Source organism: Uloborus diversus, chromosome 6, assembly GCF_026930045.1.
Source record: "Uloborus diversus isolate 005 chromosome 6, Udiv.v.3.1, whole genome shotgun sequence".
Lineage (NCBI taxonomy): Eukaryota > Metazoa > Arthropoda > Arachnida > Araneae > Uloboridae > Uloborus > Uloborus diversus.
Genome location: NC_072736.1, coordinates 50,142,548 through 50,157,403, shown reverse-complemented (window position 1 = coordinate 50,157,403; position 14,856 = coordinate 50,142,548). Strand labels below are relative to the sequence as shown.

The 14,856-nt window shown below is 33.6% G+C and overlaps 1 protein-coding gene across 1 annotated transcript in view; it reads left to right on the top strand.

Annotated features, from left to right (window-relative positions):
- Window positions 1-14,856, top strand: part of LOC129224544 (uncharacterized) — a 380,265-nt gene that overhangs the window by 338,288 nt on the left and 27,121 nt on the right. The window contains exon 12 of the mRNA XM_054859020.1: window positions 968-1,045. Coding sequence (XP_054714995.1) covers window positions 968-1,045 — 78 coding nt within the window. The remainder of the gene's footprint in view (window positions 1-967; window positions 1,046-14,856) is intronic.

The window sequence follows — 14,856 nt, the reverse complement described above, 5'->3', positions numbered from 1 at the left end:
AACGTACAATAGATGACAAAAATAAATAAATAAGAGCCCCAGCCAGTGTACATTTATTCAGTAAATACTAGTTTTAAAAGTTATAATTCTTCATTCTAGTTGTGTCAAATTATCGCCCGACTAAAAATTGGATAGTTTCAATAACTTCTGATTGCTGTAGTCATGATTTTTTTAATTTCAGCCTTTAACTTTCAAATCAATACCAAAAATTGATCAAAAGTTAAATAAATTTCTGGACTGAAAGAAAATAATCAGACTGGAAGTACAATTGGAGTAACAAACTTAAAAGGATAATGTTGCACTTCAAGCCCCAGAATAGCAATTAAGTTCCATATTGATGGAAAGTATCAAAACTAGAATATACAACAGCGGTAACAAACTTGCGATGCTACTGTTACATTTCGAGCACGAGAAACGCAATTAATTTCCAGATTGATAGAAAGTATCAAAACCGGAATATATAATAAGAGTAACAAACTTGGCTTGGATACTTTTACATTTCCAGCACCAGAATTGCACTGGTGTGGGAATTAATTTCCAGTTTAATAGAAGAGAATCAGAGCCGGGAAATACCATAGGATCTTCCAATTCTTTAAAAACCGGACTGAAGAAAGGCATTACTTTTGATAAATAAAGTCAACTCAGATGCAGAAAAAGCACATTTGAGATTTCTCGAAAGAAAATATAAAATATGTAAAAATATTTTCTCTGGAGACGAGAATGTGGCTTTTATATCCTTGACCAACACTGAAAGCGAGAATTTCGGGAAAAAAGTTTGATCTAAAAATTCTTATTATTCGGAAAACTCCACTCTTGTGGAAAAGATAGACTTTTTATTTAACCCCCACCGAAAATCCCAGCCGAAAGAAACTTTTTCTGAATATATTTCTAAAACATTTCTCTTGCTGTGGGTGTGACTTTTTCTCCACTTGAATCCTAAGAATAACGTGTTCTTTATCACTTTCAGAATTCTGCCATGGAGATAGCCATCTTGGTCGGCCCAAGAATCGGGATAAGTCAAGTCAGCACGATCAGAAACATTGCGGTAAGCTCAAGTTCGCTATTTCAACTGCATACTGTAAAATCTCTTTTTAGCGAATACCAGTACAACGAAATACCCGTTTCAATGGAATAAATGCTCGGTCAAGTTTAATTGTCATTAGATTGCTTGAATTCCATTACAACAAAGTCCCCGTTACAACGAGCATAATTCGTAATTCCTTGAAGTTTGTTGTAACGGGGTTTTACTACAATCAAACCTCATTAACGCGACACCCGGATTTCACGACCCCTTTTTTCAAAGCGTAAGATCCTGGCACCAGATCAGCATTGATTTATGGCATAAATGATCTTAATTTTAAGTAACACATTCAACTGCGCCGACATGTTCAAACTTTTTTTTGCAATTGAAATATTTTTTTATAAAATAGTCAAAATATCTGGAAAATTTATTGTAGGAATTTCCTTTCTGGTAAGAAATAAGAGACTGGTGTTATTATAAAATACGCATGCGACCTCAAGAATGGCAAGGGGCGATTAGATAAGTTCTTAAAGCTACAGATTTCATATTTTGACAAGAGGGACAAAAGAAAAGGAATGCAAAGTAGGTAAATTTTAATGCTGATCTGAGGAAGCAACTAGAGCAGAAAAAGACCATAACTACCTTAAACTGTAGGTGATCACTGCAAGCTTCCCCTTTTTTTATTCAATGAATAATGAACTTCGTACACAATAGAAGTGTTGAAAATGTTATTCAAAAAGTAAGTAAATCCTTGTTGGAAAGTATTTTAGAATGAGAAAAAAAATAAGTGAAGATTTTTCCCCATATAATTTTAGTTTTACCCACCAATAGTTTAAAACTACATTAGTTAAATCAAATTAAAAACATGAATCTATTAATTTCTTTATTAAATTCGTAATTTTATTATAAACTAATTTTTTATTATAAATTTTTAAATTCTTCCGGTTATGACGTCATTTTGTCGACAGTCCCAAAGGTGATATGATAACGAGGTTTGACTGTATATAAATCTGTCTTACACTACAGTCATACCAGTTGCCGTTTTCTCTTAACACACGCTCCCTCCGTCACAATCTAGTTGTTACACTTAAAGACTCTTGTGCTAATTAGTGATATTGATAATTTTATGATAGATAAGTGCACATAATTTTTATGTTTAAAGTTATAACCTATCTGTTAAATATACTAAATGGTAACAAGGGCTTCTCTGAATTCACAGTTTCTTTTGTTATGTACTGTTCAACCACGGATTATATGGAATTGGGCAACAGTCCAGTTAAGACTAGTCGATCTGAGTAAAGGGGAAAAGTAAAAATTTGATGCGCGTGTTCTGCTCATTTGAATGAGACTGCTTAATCAAGAGGCTAATATACATCTGCAAAATCCGACATCCCTAGAAAGTAATAGATGCGTCCATTTCCGCCTGTAAACAGGATGTTTGCCTTTCCATATAATCAGTGATCAGACAACACCTTTTGTTTGTTCTGGAAAATTTGCAGTGAAGAAGCATTGAAGAAATATAACAATTTTCTTTCGGGAGTGCATTTGTGCATATTCCGTTGTAAAAGATGACCAGGATTGTAATGGTTCCTTTTATGGAACCTATGCTTGCGGGGTATGTAACTGGTAATTGATTATTCACACATTATAACATTAGACTTTACTATTCTAATTGCTACATTAACTATTTACATAATGCTATATACAAGATAGTGTGTCGCGAATGCGCACATCTCCGGAGTTCGTTCCGATGTGCTCTGACCAGAGAATGTTTTTCCCCAGTGACGTCAGTGGCTTCTGACGTCACTACGATTACGATAGCGGAGATCAATTAGTTCGATACACCACAAGGATAAATCATAAACTCCGCATAAAGCGTCACCCTTGTGTAGATGATTTGTAAAAGTGATCAAAATGCCCGAACAGTCTTTCGTTTTTGAAAATCAAATTGACCATTAAAGATGCACATGAATCCACGCCATATTTAAACAATGGTAACTGTTCTAACTACGTAATATAAAAGTAACATATATATTTAGCAAGTCATTTCCACTTGTTTGATGCATGAATAAGTTTGTTTAAAAAAAACTAACGCATATTGTGGGAACATTCTTTCTCACAAAATATGCAAAACATGCTCTTTTGCCCAAATATTTAAACACATTTTTTGTGGAAAACCCTTCTGTGATTGAGAAGATGGATTCCATATTTGAAATCAGCACACCACATAGCGTCACTCGATACCGTACAATCACTTTCATGACCCGATGTTGACCAAGTTGTTTTCCTTAATCTTACCCTATGCTAGCAAAGAAACAACATTTACACAGATCGTTTAGTTCAGCGGTTCCCAACCTTTTTTCCGTTGCGTACCCCTTCCAACATCCTGAAGAAATTGGCGAACCCCTTTTCGTCAGTAACAATTAATACAAAACAAAAATATAAACAAATAAAAACAAATTTTGGATAAGTTTTTGTTTTGGGTTTTCAAAAGCTCATAACAAGCAACGAAAAAAAGAAGTTTTCGTTGCTTGTTATGAGTTTTTTCCTTTTTTTTTCAAATTAATTTTGTGAAATGTTACACTTTACCTTCTAGAAAATTATTTTGTAAAAGGTAAATTAGAGCACAAAAAAAATTACTTCCAAATATTTTTCTATTCTCCCTTACGACAAGAGTATTTTCCTGCACTAAGGAAATGAATTTCTAGATATGATGGAAAACACGTTTGGTCATTTTATTCCATAACAATTTTTTTAATGCGTATCTTATACTGTAATAAGTTTCACCTTTGCAATTTCTATTAAGAAAAAACTTACTGATATTTTTGGCTCAAACGGTTCAAAAAATAACTGTCAAAAGCTAAAGATGCTTCAGACGCTCGCATCTTTTAGATTTTTATCAAGATTTAATGAATTATTTTCCGATATAAAGCTATGGAGAAAAACTGAAGTAATCTTGTTAAAAATCCTCCATTAGAGTATTATTTTCATGAGCCCTCTTTGTAAACCTCGCGAATCCCTGGTGGTTCGCGAACCACCGGTTTGGAATCAATAGTTTAGTTTATTGAGCTGACGTGCGCGTGCCTTCAGCAATTCCAAATGCCACCTATTTTTCCAAACAAAGGAAAACTCTACTACACCATACTTATTTTAATTATTTATTTATTTATTTATTTATTTATTTATTTTTTGTGAAATTAAGATGGCACTTTGTTTTCAATATTCCTCATTTTGAGTTCGCTTCTTTTTCAAATCTATCCTTATACAGCAAACCATCGTTTATTCATCTTTCAAAGAAACGACGTACAATTGAAACAGTCACTAATAACAAATGAGTTTTAAGCGTTCAACCCTCTTAATGCATATTTATGCAAACGTTAGATTTAAGTTTTTAAATAGATGTCTTTATGCAACTGTCATAAATTACAATAATTTTATGCTAAAGGCATTAGTTGAATTTTTAAGTACCGTGTAAGCAAAAAATACCCTGCATACCTCTATCACTTTCTTAGGTATACTAGCTGCGTCGCCCAGCTTTGCACGGTCAACTTCTGAAATAAAAGTTATGTCAAGTGACGCGTGCTCAACAATCAGGCTTGAAAAAATGAACAAAAATAAAAATCAATGAAATTTTGCAATAGATTGAGGAAAAATGACCAAGAAGGAAGCATTTTAAGTCCCCCAATTACATTGAAAGCCTCAACAAAAGCCAGAATTTCATTTGTTCATATTCGAGAACAAAAATGGCAGCAAATCTTTCTTCTCAATGATTTTCTTCAGGCAACAAATTTTAATAAAAGCATTGTTGCGAAAAGTTGAGATAAAACACTGAACAATAATTTGAATGGAGGAAAGCCTTTGAAAAATAGGGATTTTATGTCGAAATCTAAGCATCGTAGTTAATAATTTTTAAATGATTTATCCGCTTATTCGGAACTCCAGCGCTCGAATACGCTACCTTGCGGTGATTTATAAAACTGCGAATGCAACTAAAACATTGCCACGTTGCGCTCCACGTGTATCTGTTGACGTAAACGCGGTCAGTTTATTCCGAGTAACGCATTCAACATGTCTAAGAACGCCTTTAACAACAGAAATTAATTCGTCCCTTAGTAGTATTCTCGAGCTTCTCAAAATAATGTTAGTTTTCCTTATTTCTTTCAAAAAAGTATTAAATGGTGGAAGCGTAAACAAGAAACCTCTGGATTAACAAAATTGGATAACGTTATACCAGGTAAAATTTTTTATTGTTTTGTATGAATTTGTAAGAATATGAGTTTTTTTTAATCTTAAATTAATTTAACTAATCATATTTTACAGCAGCATTTAGTTGGAATGGACAGTATGCAAAATATTTTCTTGAATTTATTATCGTAGAACAAAATGAAAAATGTTTAACCGAAAAAGAATTTACTTTATTCCTTTTATTCTCAGCTGAAAGGTTTCGCCAAATTTGTTTAGGGTTATAGTTTTGGAAGTGTGCAAGCAAAGTAGCCTTGGCGAGATTTCGCGTTTTTAGTTAAACCATTTTTAATTTTTATCATGAGTGGAATAAAATGATAGTAAGATTACAGAATTCGATAAGTAAAAAGAAATAATGGTCAATCAACTAAAAAGAAAACTACCACCATATATAAACTGTGAGTACACATTTTATTTATTTTGTTCTGAGTGAATTTGAATAAATATCAGTTTTTCAATTCGATGAAGAAAAAAAAAACGAACTTAACAACATTGACTGGACACTTTTCCTTAACCTAATTCTACATAAATGATTTAAATAACCTTTGTTACTACATTATCCTACTGAAATAGAAAGTATGCAAATAAATTTTCTTGAAAATATTTATCGCAGAACAGATTGAAAAATCCAGAAAGAACGTTAAGAATTTGAACAATAAAAAATAAAAGTTCGCCAAAAATCTGTTTATAAGGTTATGGTTTTAAAATTGTGTGAAAGAATAATGTATCTTGACAAGATTTCGCATATCAGGTAAATCATTTCCATGACGAATGAATTAAATGCATGATTTCTTTAGATATCCAATCATATAGTCATAGAAATAAATTATCTAGTGTTAAACGTTACTCTTGACAGTCTGCCACGTATGTGCACTATGTGACAAAAATGTCAACAAATGCCGGAAATGTCACGAAACTGAACTTAATATGTACTAATGTATAGAAAAAACGGTACAAAATGAAAATGCCGTTCGAAGCGAACCAAAAATTTATGAATTCCGAATTCAACATCGTGAAAATGGCTGCTTCAGAACAACTTACTGTGTGTTCTGCATTAATTGTTTACTTTCGTAATACTTTTTGGTTTCTAATCTCTTTCTATATGGGTCAGAATAACCAAAAGACTTTGAAAAATCTTTTCAAATGAATAAAGCGAAAAAATCATACATAACAACAAAAATCACAACACTTTTAGCATTTTCTTCGTTACCACATGCGTTTGTTTTAGTTTTTAATTCCGCCATTAGACAGTGACTGCAGTGCCCCCTATAGTTCGTTGGAGTTGCGAATTATTATTGGATAATTATGGTCAATAGCCAAACACAAAAACGGGAATATTACGAATCTTTCGATTCACTGGTTAGTCACTGGTGTTCGAGAAAAGTAACCTGGACATAGGTACATACATAGCTACATAAGCTCAGTTTTTAATTTTATTAGATTTATGTATAAGGAGTTTCACTAAAAAATATTTTATAGTCTGCGTGCTGATTGAATTTGCAAATTGAGCCATTGCCCACTACGCTGAGCACTGAATTAAGTTCATAAAATACTTTTTAAATTTTTCACAAACGAAATGAGGTCTCCCCCCCCCCCTCTTCATTTGACTTTCATGTCAGAAGGCATTCTCCTTCGGTAAAACAAAGAAAAATTCACATATTTTTGAAGTTTTGGGAAGGGAAAACGAAGCATAGCCGATATTTTGTGACGTGTAAACGATACGCTTTTGTATTAAAATGAATAGGAAGTAATCAGAAATTTATGAAAACGATTTATAATTGTAAAAATGTACAATCGAGATACCTATAAACAATGTTTTATTGTATGAGGAAAAGTGTTTTCATGCTATTTCCTCGAAAATGGGAGTAATGGGTTAAGCCTGGTATCAAAAATTCAAGATTTTTAAAAGTCGCATATTTGGTTCAGTCACATTTTTATCAGATTTCATTAATGGAGCTATTAATTCAAAAAAGAAATTAGCATTTTGTCATAAATTAGATGGTGAAACCCTACTCGTATACATAAAATACACCGCCAGCTCAGTCATTCCATCCGAGGACTGCAGTTTTGTGCTTATTAGCACTCATCAGCCCGGAATAAAAAGTGCCTGAGCTGCAGGTGGAAAACCATTTAATGTTCAATTATCTGGTACCAATCGAAACTAACAATATGTTGACATACAATGTAGTCTTTTTCGGACTTCTAAAATGGTTAAAACTGGAGACATGATTGTCTAAGCTTAAGTCCGAAAGCTTTTTATCAACTTTGGTTATTTCTGGGCCCCCACGCGCGGGACCTCTTCTCAAGGCGTGGCACTCATTTTCTTCCTCCTGAGCGATGGCGTCCATGTCCCCGGGATATAGTTATTGATACCCAACTCATTCGACTTAACACAATCTGTGGACAAAAACAGCATCCAGTCCCTGGCGGTGATTTGAGTTTTGACATTTTGAACTCTAATTGCGTTTTTCGCTATTAAAATAGCGATAGAAGTCATTTTTTACTTCCTTATACAAAAAAGGAAGTATTGTATTCGCGAAAAAATTTTCACTCAAAATTCGGCATTAATTTCCATCTTGCTCACCCTCGAATTAAGGTTGTTTTTTTTTTTTTCAACACGACCACACGCGGATAAGTGCCTAAGAACAAAAGTGGCTAAGAACAAAAATGGCAGCAAATCTTTCTTCTCAATGATTTTCTTCAGGCAACAAATTTTAATAAAAGCATTGTTGCGAAAAGTTGAGATGAAGCACTGAACAATAATTTGAATGGAGGAAAGCCTTTGAAAAATAACCCGAAATATCCATTTTGACATTCCCCGAGTTAATTACGACTTTTCCCTTGACGTCCGTATGTATGTGCGTATGTATGTCGCATAACTCAAGAACGGTATGTCCTAGAAAGTTGAAATTTTGTATGTAGACTCCTAGTGGGGACTAGTTCTGCACCTCCCCTTTTGGTTGCATTCGGGTGTTTCTAAAGGCGTCTTTTACCCCTTTTTTGGGGGAAATCATTGTTAATTGAGATGGATACTCAAGTGGTGTTATAATTAGGCGGACACTTGGCGACCAAAAGACTGGTGATATATCGCCAAGTTTTGTCACCAACTTCGCGTTTTTTTTAATCTGGTTTTAATTTGGCCACTGTTGGTGATACTTAGAGAGTAAAATATTGAATCACATTAAAATCACCAATAATCGGAAAATGACATTAAATTGGAGTAAAAGGAAGTCATGTGATGCACACATCAGCTCGTTAAAACAAGAAACCCAATGAGTAGTGCCCTATCTCAATTCGTAGTTGAGACATAATTTGAATTCAAAACGTCAAAATTCAAATTGTTAGGGACTGGTACCATCGAAAAGAGATAAAATGAGGAAGTGAAGACTTTCATTCGTGAAACAAAGACACCAAGTCACGTGATGGATTTTAAAGCGAAGCATTGGAAGAAATTAAGTTTCTTTCGCTAGTTTCTCGCAAAAAGTGTAAACCATTCGTCATTATTAAGTCACGTGACTTGAGACTTTGCTAAAGGTTTTTATAAGCCAAATGTTTTAACTTGCTCCCTCCATTTATAATTCCTGCTCTAAGACTGGTACCAAATATTGTGTGCTGGATTTTGGATGCGTGTAATATATGTATATATTTTTACGAATGACAAATGTTTTTATATCTTGTTGCGTTGGCTTTTTTTCTTCATAATTAACCCTTTAATGATTGCTTTATATATTACGGTATAAGAGTTTAAGCATCCCGATTTATTAGTATTGTTCCTATAATAGTTAGTATAAATAAAAAAATTGAAAGTATATTTTGAAGTTATTCCAAAACTATAACTTTCAGAAACATGAAGTTATCAGCATCAAACTTGAAGAAAAGCTCCAGGAAAAGTGATTGGAAAAAGCAGAAGCGGATCCACGTAGGGGGACTGGGGGAATGTTCCCTTCCCCCCAAAATCACTAGTGTATCTAAAGTTTTAGAACAGAGAGCAGGAAAGTTCTGTTTTATAGAACTTCCGATTTATTAGTACTGTACCCCTATAATAGTTAGTATCTCTTTATATTAAAAGAAAATTTTGAAAGGAAGTCTGTGGCGGGGCATGCCTCCAGGAGATCCCATAGCACCTACAGCCTTTAAAATTTGTGCAACATTACTTCAAATCCTGGTGGTTTGCACCTAGGGTTTTGTTTTTAAAAATTCGAATTAGGTTTTTTGTAATTAATTTAAACTCAAATTTTGTGTAAATTGACTATTATTGGACATATAAGTGTTGAAAAATTACTTGCACACATTATTATTATATATCGTTAGAAAGGATAGAATTTTCCGCGTTCTACGCAATTTGTTTCAATGCTTTAACTTAAACACGACGGGAGTTATCTGCGTTTTTAGCTCGAACTTTTTTAGGCTTAGCTAAAATTTAGGCACTACTTTCTTCATTAAATTTATCAGTGAAACGTGAAAGAATTGTCCTGCAGTTTTCTTTTTGACACCACTGGAAAGAGCGGCTTTTTTTCACTCCAGATCTAGCTCGACCTATGGTCGAAAAACTTAGCTTCTATCTCCAAAGAAAAAAAAGTTACAAGCAGTTTTAATCAAGTTCGAAAAATCTCATTTCCATTCAAATTATTGATGTCTTATTTGGCGTTGCCATAGTTAAGTCTTTTCGATTCGTTTATTTTCTCTGATTCAAATTTTAAGTGTTTCGATTTTAACGGAAAATCTTAGGCTGAACTCAATTCAAGCCCCGAGTTAAAAAGCAAAATATATTACTAGAGACCACGTATAGGAAAGCGAATTTTCAAGCGTACATAATTGCAGTTTTTCACTGCTCAGGAACCCCTTAGCCCTTACAGTTCTGCAAGTTGTTACAAGTTATTTTGAAACCCCGGAAAGGGGAGGGGGTGTTTTTGGTAAAAAGGGGGCTCTCATAATGCGTTTTCAATCTGTTTCTTTCTAATTGACGATATAAATCCTTGCGAATCAAATAAGATTGCGAAGCAATCTTCAGGGGATGGTGAGCGCTAGCGAACAAGGGCAGAGCCCCCTAGTAAATATAAAACGAGCTGATGTGTGCATCACATGAATTCCTTTTACTCCGATTTTAATGTCATTTTCCCATTATTGTCAATTTTAATGCGATTCAATAGTTTACGTTCTAAATATCACCATCAGTGGTCAAATTGACACCAGATTTTGAAAAAAATCGCCAAATTTGTCGCCAAGTTGGCGACAAAACTTGGCGACCAAAAGACTGGCGATATATCGCCAAGTGTCCTCCAAATTATAACAACACTTGAGTATACATCGAAATTAACAATGATTTCCCCCCTTTAGAAACACCCGAATGCAACCAAAAGGGGAGGTGCCTAACTAGACCCCACTAGGAGTCTACGTACCAAATTTCAACTTTCTAGGGCATACCGTTCTTAAGTTATGCGACATGCATACGCACTTCCGCACTAACGAACATACGTACGTACGGACATCACGAGAAAAGTCGTTGTAATTAACTCGAGGAATGGCAAAATGGATATTTCGAGTGTTTATACGTTCTTAGGCACTTATCCGCGTGTGGTCGGGTTGAAAAAAAAACTCAATATTAGTTCGGGAGTGAGCAAAATGGAAATTAAGGCCAAATTTTGAGTGAATTTTTTTTCGCGAATACAATACTTCATTTTTTGTAAAAAGGAAGTAAAAATAAAAAAGATAATTTGAAATTATTCCAGAACTGTAACTTTTTGAAACAGGAAGTAATCAACACCACTAAAGAGTAGAAACTAAAAATCAGAAATTTCAAAAAAAAAAAAAGTTTTAAGTGCGTAATTTGTTAGATACTAGTTCAATATTTTATCGGGCTATACTTCGGACAGTAATTTTTACAGAAGCCGCAACATAAGAAAAATTCATGCGTCATAAGAAGAAATCGTTCTTTGATATTGATATTGAATTCATCGAATAAACGGTATTTCGAAAAGTCTAAATCTAAAATCTATTGCGACTGCCGCGCATGAACATGAAGCGAAGAAAATATTTTATTTTCAAAACGATTAATTTTTAATTTTTTAAAATGCCCGATTTTTCTAAAAAGGTGTGGTCTTTATGACGTCACTAGTGATGAACTTTGGCACGTACTTCACTGGCGCACTGAATGCTGACGCTTGCTGTGTACCGATTTGCCAGCTAAGGGTAATTCAGAAACAAATTAAATATTGCGCTCTGCATCAGTGAATGGCATTTCATCACTCGTGATGTCATGTGCAGAAGCGAAAAAAAATGAAATTAAATCTGCGCGTCGATTAAAATATTTTTATTCAAATGTTATCATTTGTCAAATTATTTTAAAAATTGTCACATTATGTTTTTAAGCTCTTTCAAAAAAAAATGCATTTAAAAATTCAGAAACGAGTGTAAGGTTGATCTAAGAATGTATGGTTCGAGCAAAGAATTTTCCACACAAAATGCCGTAATTATGTTTCTCGAAATTTTATAATTTTGCTGGAAACTATGAACATAAAATGACAGTTTAACATCGACCGTGTCCCAATTTTAAAAAAAATGAACAAACTTGACTTTCAAAACACGTGCAACACGATCTCTCTTAAAGAGAAATTTTAGTAAAAAACATACTGCTCTTACAAAGTTTTAGAATTGCGTGCATAAAATGCTTTGCCATACGATAAATAAATTCGTTAAACGAAACTAGTCGCATTCGATAAAATACTGTGTGATTCCGTACCTAATCGTTGCTACCCTATTCAGCCACTTTCTGAGGATCACTTGGCTGTTCTCAAACAAAACTTTGCCAGTATGAAACTTCGCGAAAACAAAACTTCGAATGGACAAAATTTCGCATGGGGGGTGAAGACTTCGTACTTATAAATTTTCGTGCATACACAATTTTACATGGACAAAACTTTTTGCTTGTATTACTTCACGCGAATAAAATAAAACTTCTTGAAATGAAATTATTTTAATTTAATATTTAAAAAATCTTTAAACTATATTTATTTTTTAACTTCACAGTTTTGATTGAAGATCTGTTTTAAAATTATTATAATGGCAAATTAAATTATTTACTCTCGTAATCCAAGAACATTTTTTTTAATCAGTTTGTATAGCGCGTGCATAATGTGTTACTGAAAATCAAACAATAACACCTATCCCCCCCCCCCCAAAACACACACACACACACCTTTTTACTTGCTTGTTAAGTGTTAGGATGGCAAATTTATGAACCAGAGAAGTTTCTCACCTGCGAATGTTTTGACCCCGAAACCCAACAAATGAACTCAGACGTGAAAATATTTTTATATTATTGAATACTTTATTATTTCAGTAAGTGAAATCCCAACAAATGGCTTCCCTGAAGCATACAGAATTCGAATCGCACCAGTCTCGACATATGGCTCTGTTATTCCTGAGGCGATATCCAGACAGACCGAAATACTACTAAAATTTTAATAGTGAATAAAGATTAAGAATAAAATTAATTTTATAGAACAAACTTTTCAGTAGATTTTTCTTGATAAACTAGAAACTCTCTCCCGTCAAGGTAGTACTGGTGAAATTTGCTTCTACATTTGAGCGAATCAATTGCCTGTTTGGTGATAGTTTGATAGTTGAAATTTTAACCCTAAATCCAGTGGATGAACCCTAAACTCCAGTAGATAGCGTTCACTGTGTACCACTTTTTGGTTTCTTCATTCCCCTAAAACGACAGTTTTACCAGCAAAACAGTTGCGTTACCGGATTTAGTTCAGTCCTGTCAAAAAAAAAAAAAGCATTTTCCCGCATGTCAAACATAACCAAAAACTATTATCAAATTAATCCTATCATTGCTTGCAGCAAGTTTCGTTATTGATGACCTCAGCGTTATTTGATCATTTGCTACTATGTACATGAGGATTATTTTAATATTCCTTAAATCCCTGGAGTACTGGAGTATATAGTACTCAGTACGTAGAAAAAGTGGAACATAAATCCTAGGCGAAATGAAGAAAAACTATAATATGATTTATATAGTCGCCTCAGAGCAACAGTAAAATATCTAATCCCAGAAATATTACTAAGATATCTTACTTTTGCTCTGAGGCGGCGATATAAAGATTAACGATTCAATCGTAATGGCTGAAATCATTTAAGTGAACAACAAAAAAGAAGCCAGTTCGAATGTGAATGCATGAATGTAGTATTACACAGATCGAGCTTATTTTCCCGTTACAACAGATTAACATCCCCGCGATTTTCACCCGGCTCCATTTTCTAGAAATCCGCAGGCGTTTCGGTTGCCATAGCTACAGCATCTGAAAATTACTTTTAATAAACCTGGTGCCATTCAAGAAATTGCATTAGCAGTCATTCCTCCGTGATTAAAGCCCCTCTTGGTGCAGTACACGCAGGAAATGAACTGCTTTCAGGGGAAGGTTCCGAATTCTATTACTTCTTACTTTTGAATTCGAACGTTCCGCTTCCTTCTTTTGTTGATGTGGAATTATAAATTTTTCTTCGAACTTGCTTTGATCATTCGTCAAGAATTATAACTTCAGTGTTCTTCGAACTACGTTTCTTAAGTTCCTTTTTCATTGTAAGTAATAAAGTTGCTGCTAGAACTTGAATGAATATTTTTACTCATTAAAGGGTTGCTAATTCGTATTCGGAGTGTTAGTAATTTTGCTGAAGACTGCAGTAATCCAATTGTTTTAAAGTTCCAATGATTTGAAGATTTTATTAATTAGTTAGTGGTGGCTTAATTTTTATGTTATCGTCTTTTATTGTTACGTTATTATTAATCGTCTTCTTTTTCCATTTTTAATGAAAGTATACATACAACATTTCACTGTTCTAATTAAAAAAATCAGTATGTTGTGGCCCTTTCTTCTATTCGCAACTCCAACAAACTATAGGGTGCAGTGCAGCCACTGTCTGATGGCGGATTGAAAAAGGTAAAACAAATACAGGCCGTAGCGTAGGAAATGCTAATAAACCTAGTAATTTTTGTTCGTATGCATGATTTTTTCGCTTTATTATTCTTAAATTAATTTTCAAAGTCTTGTGGATATTTTGGCCCACGTAGAAAGAAATGAGAGTTCAAGAAGCATTACTAAACGTCAGAAATTAATGAAAATTACTCAGCTCTAAACAGCCATTTCCACGATGTTGAATTCGATATTTATCAATTCTTGATGGAACTACATTTTTATTGTGGCCATAAAACTGACAAAAATAACAATAAATGCTAGACAATTTAATTATATGACATTACGAATTATTATTAAAAGAAGATGATACTTCTTTGCCTTGCTTGGCTAGCGCTAATTATTTTGCATTTGTAGCTGAGTTATTTTACTCAATTCTGTTTCGTATGTTTCTAATTTCTGAATAATGATTTAATTCTGTCATGCTATGCAAATCATCAACGAAATTTTCACGGATATATGGTGATAGTTTTCTTTTATTCTAAAGGAACTCATTACGAACCAGTAACAAGATTGAAATAAAATTGAGTATCATCTTCTTCTAATTAGTTGTGTATTTTTACTTCTCGATGAAACATTTCAATTCAGTCTGGCAAAGTTCTCATTGTAGCATTC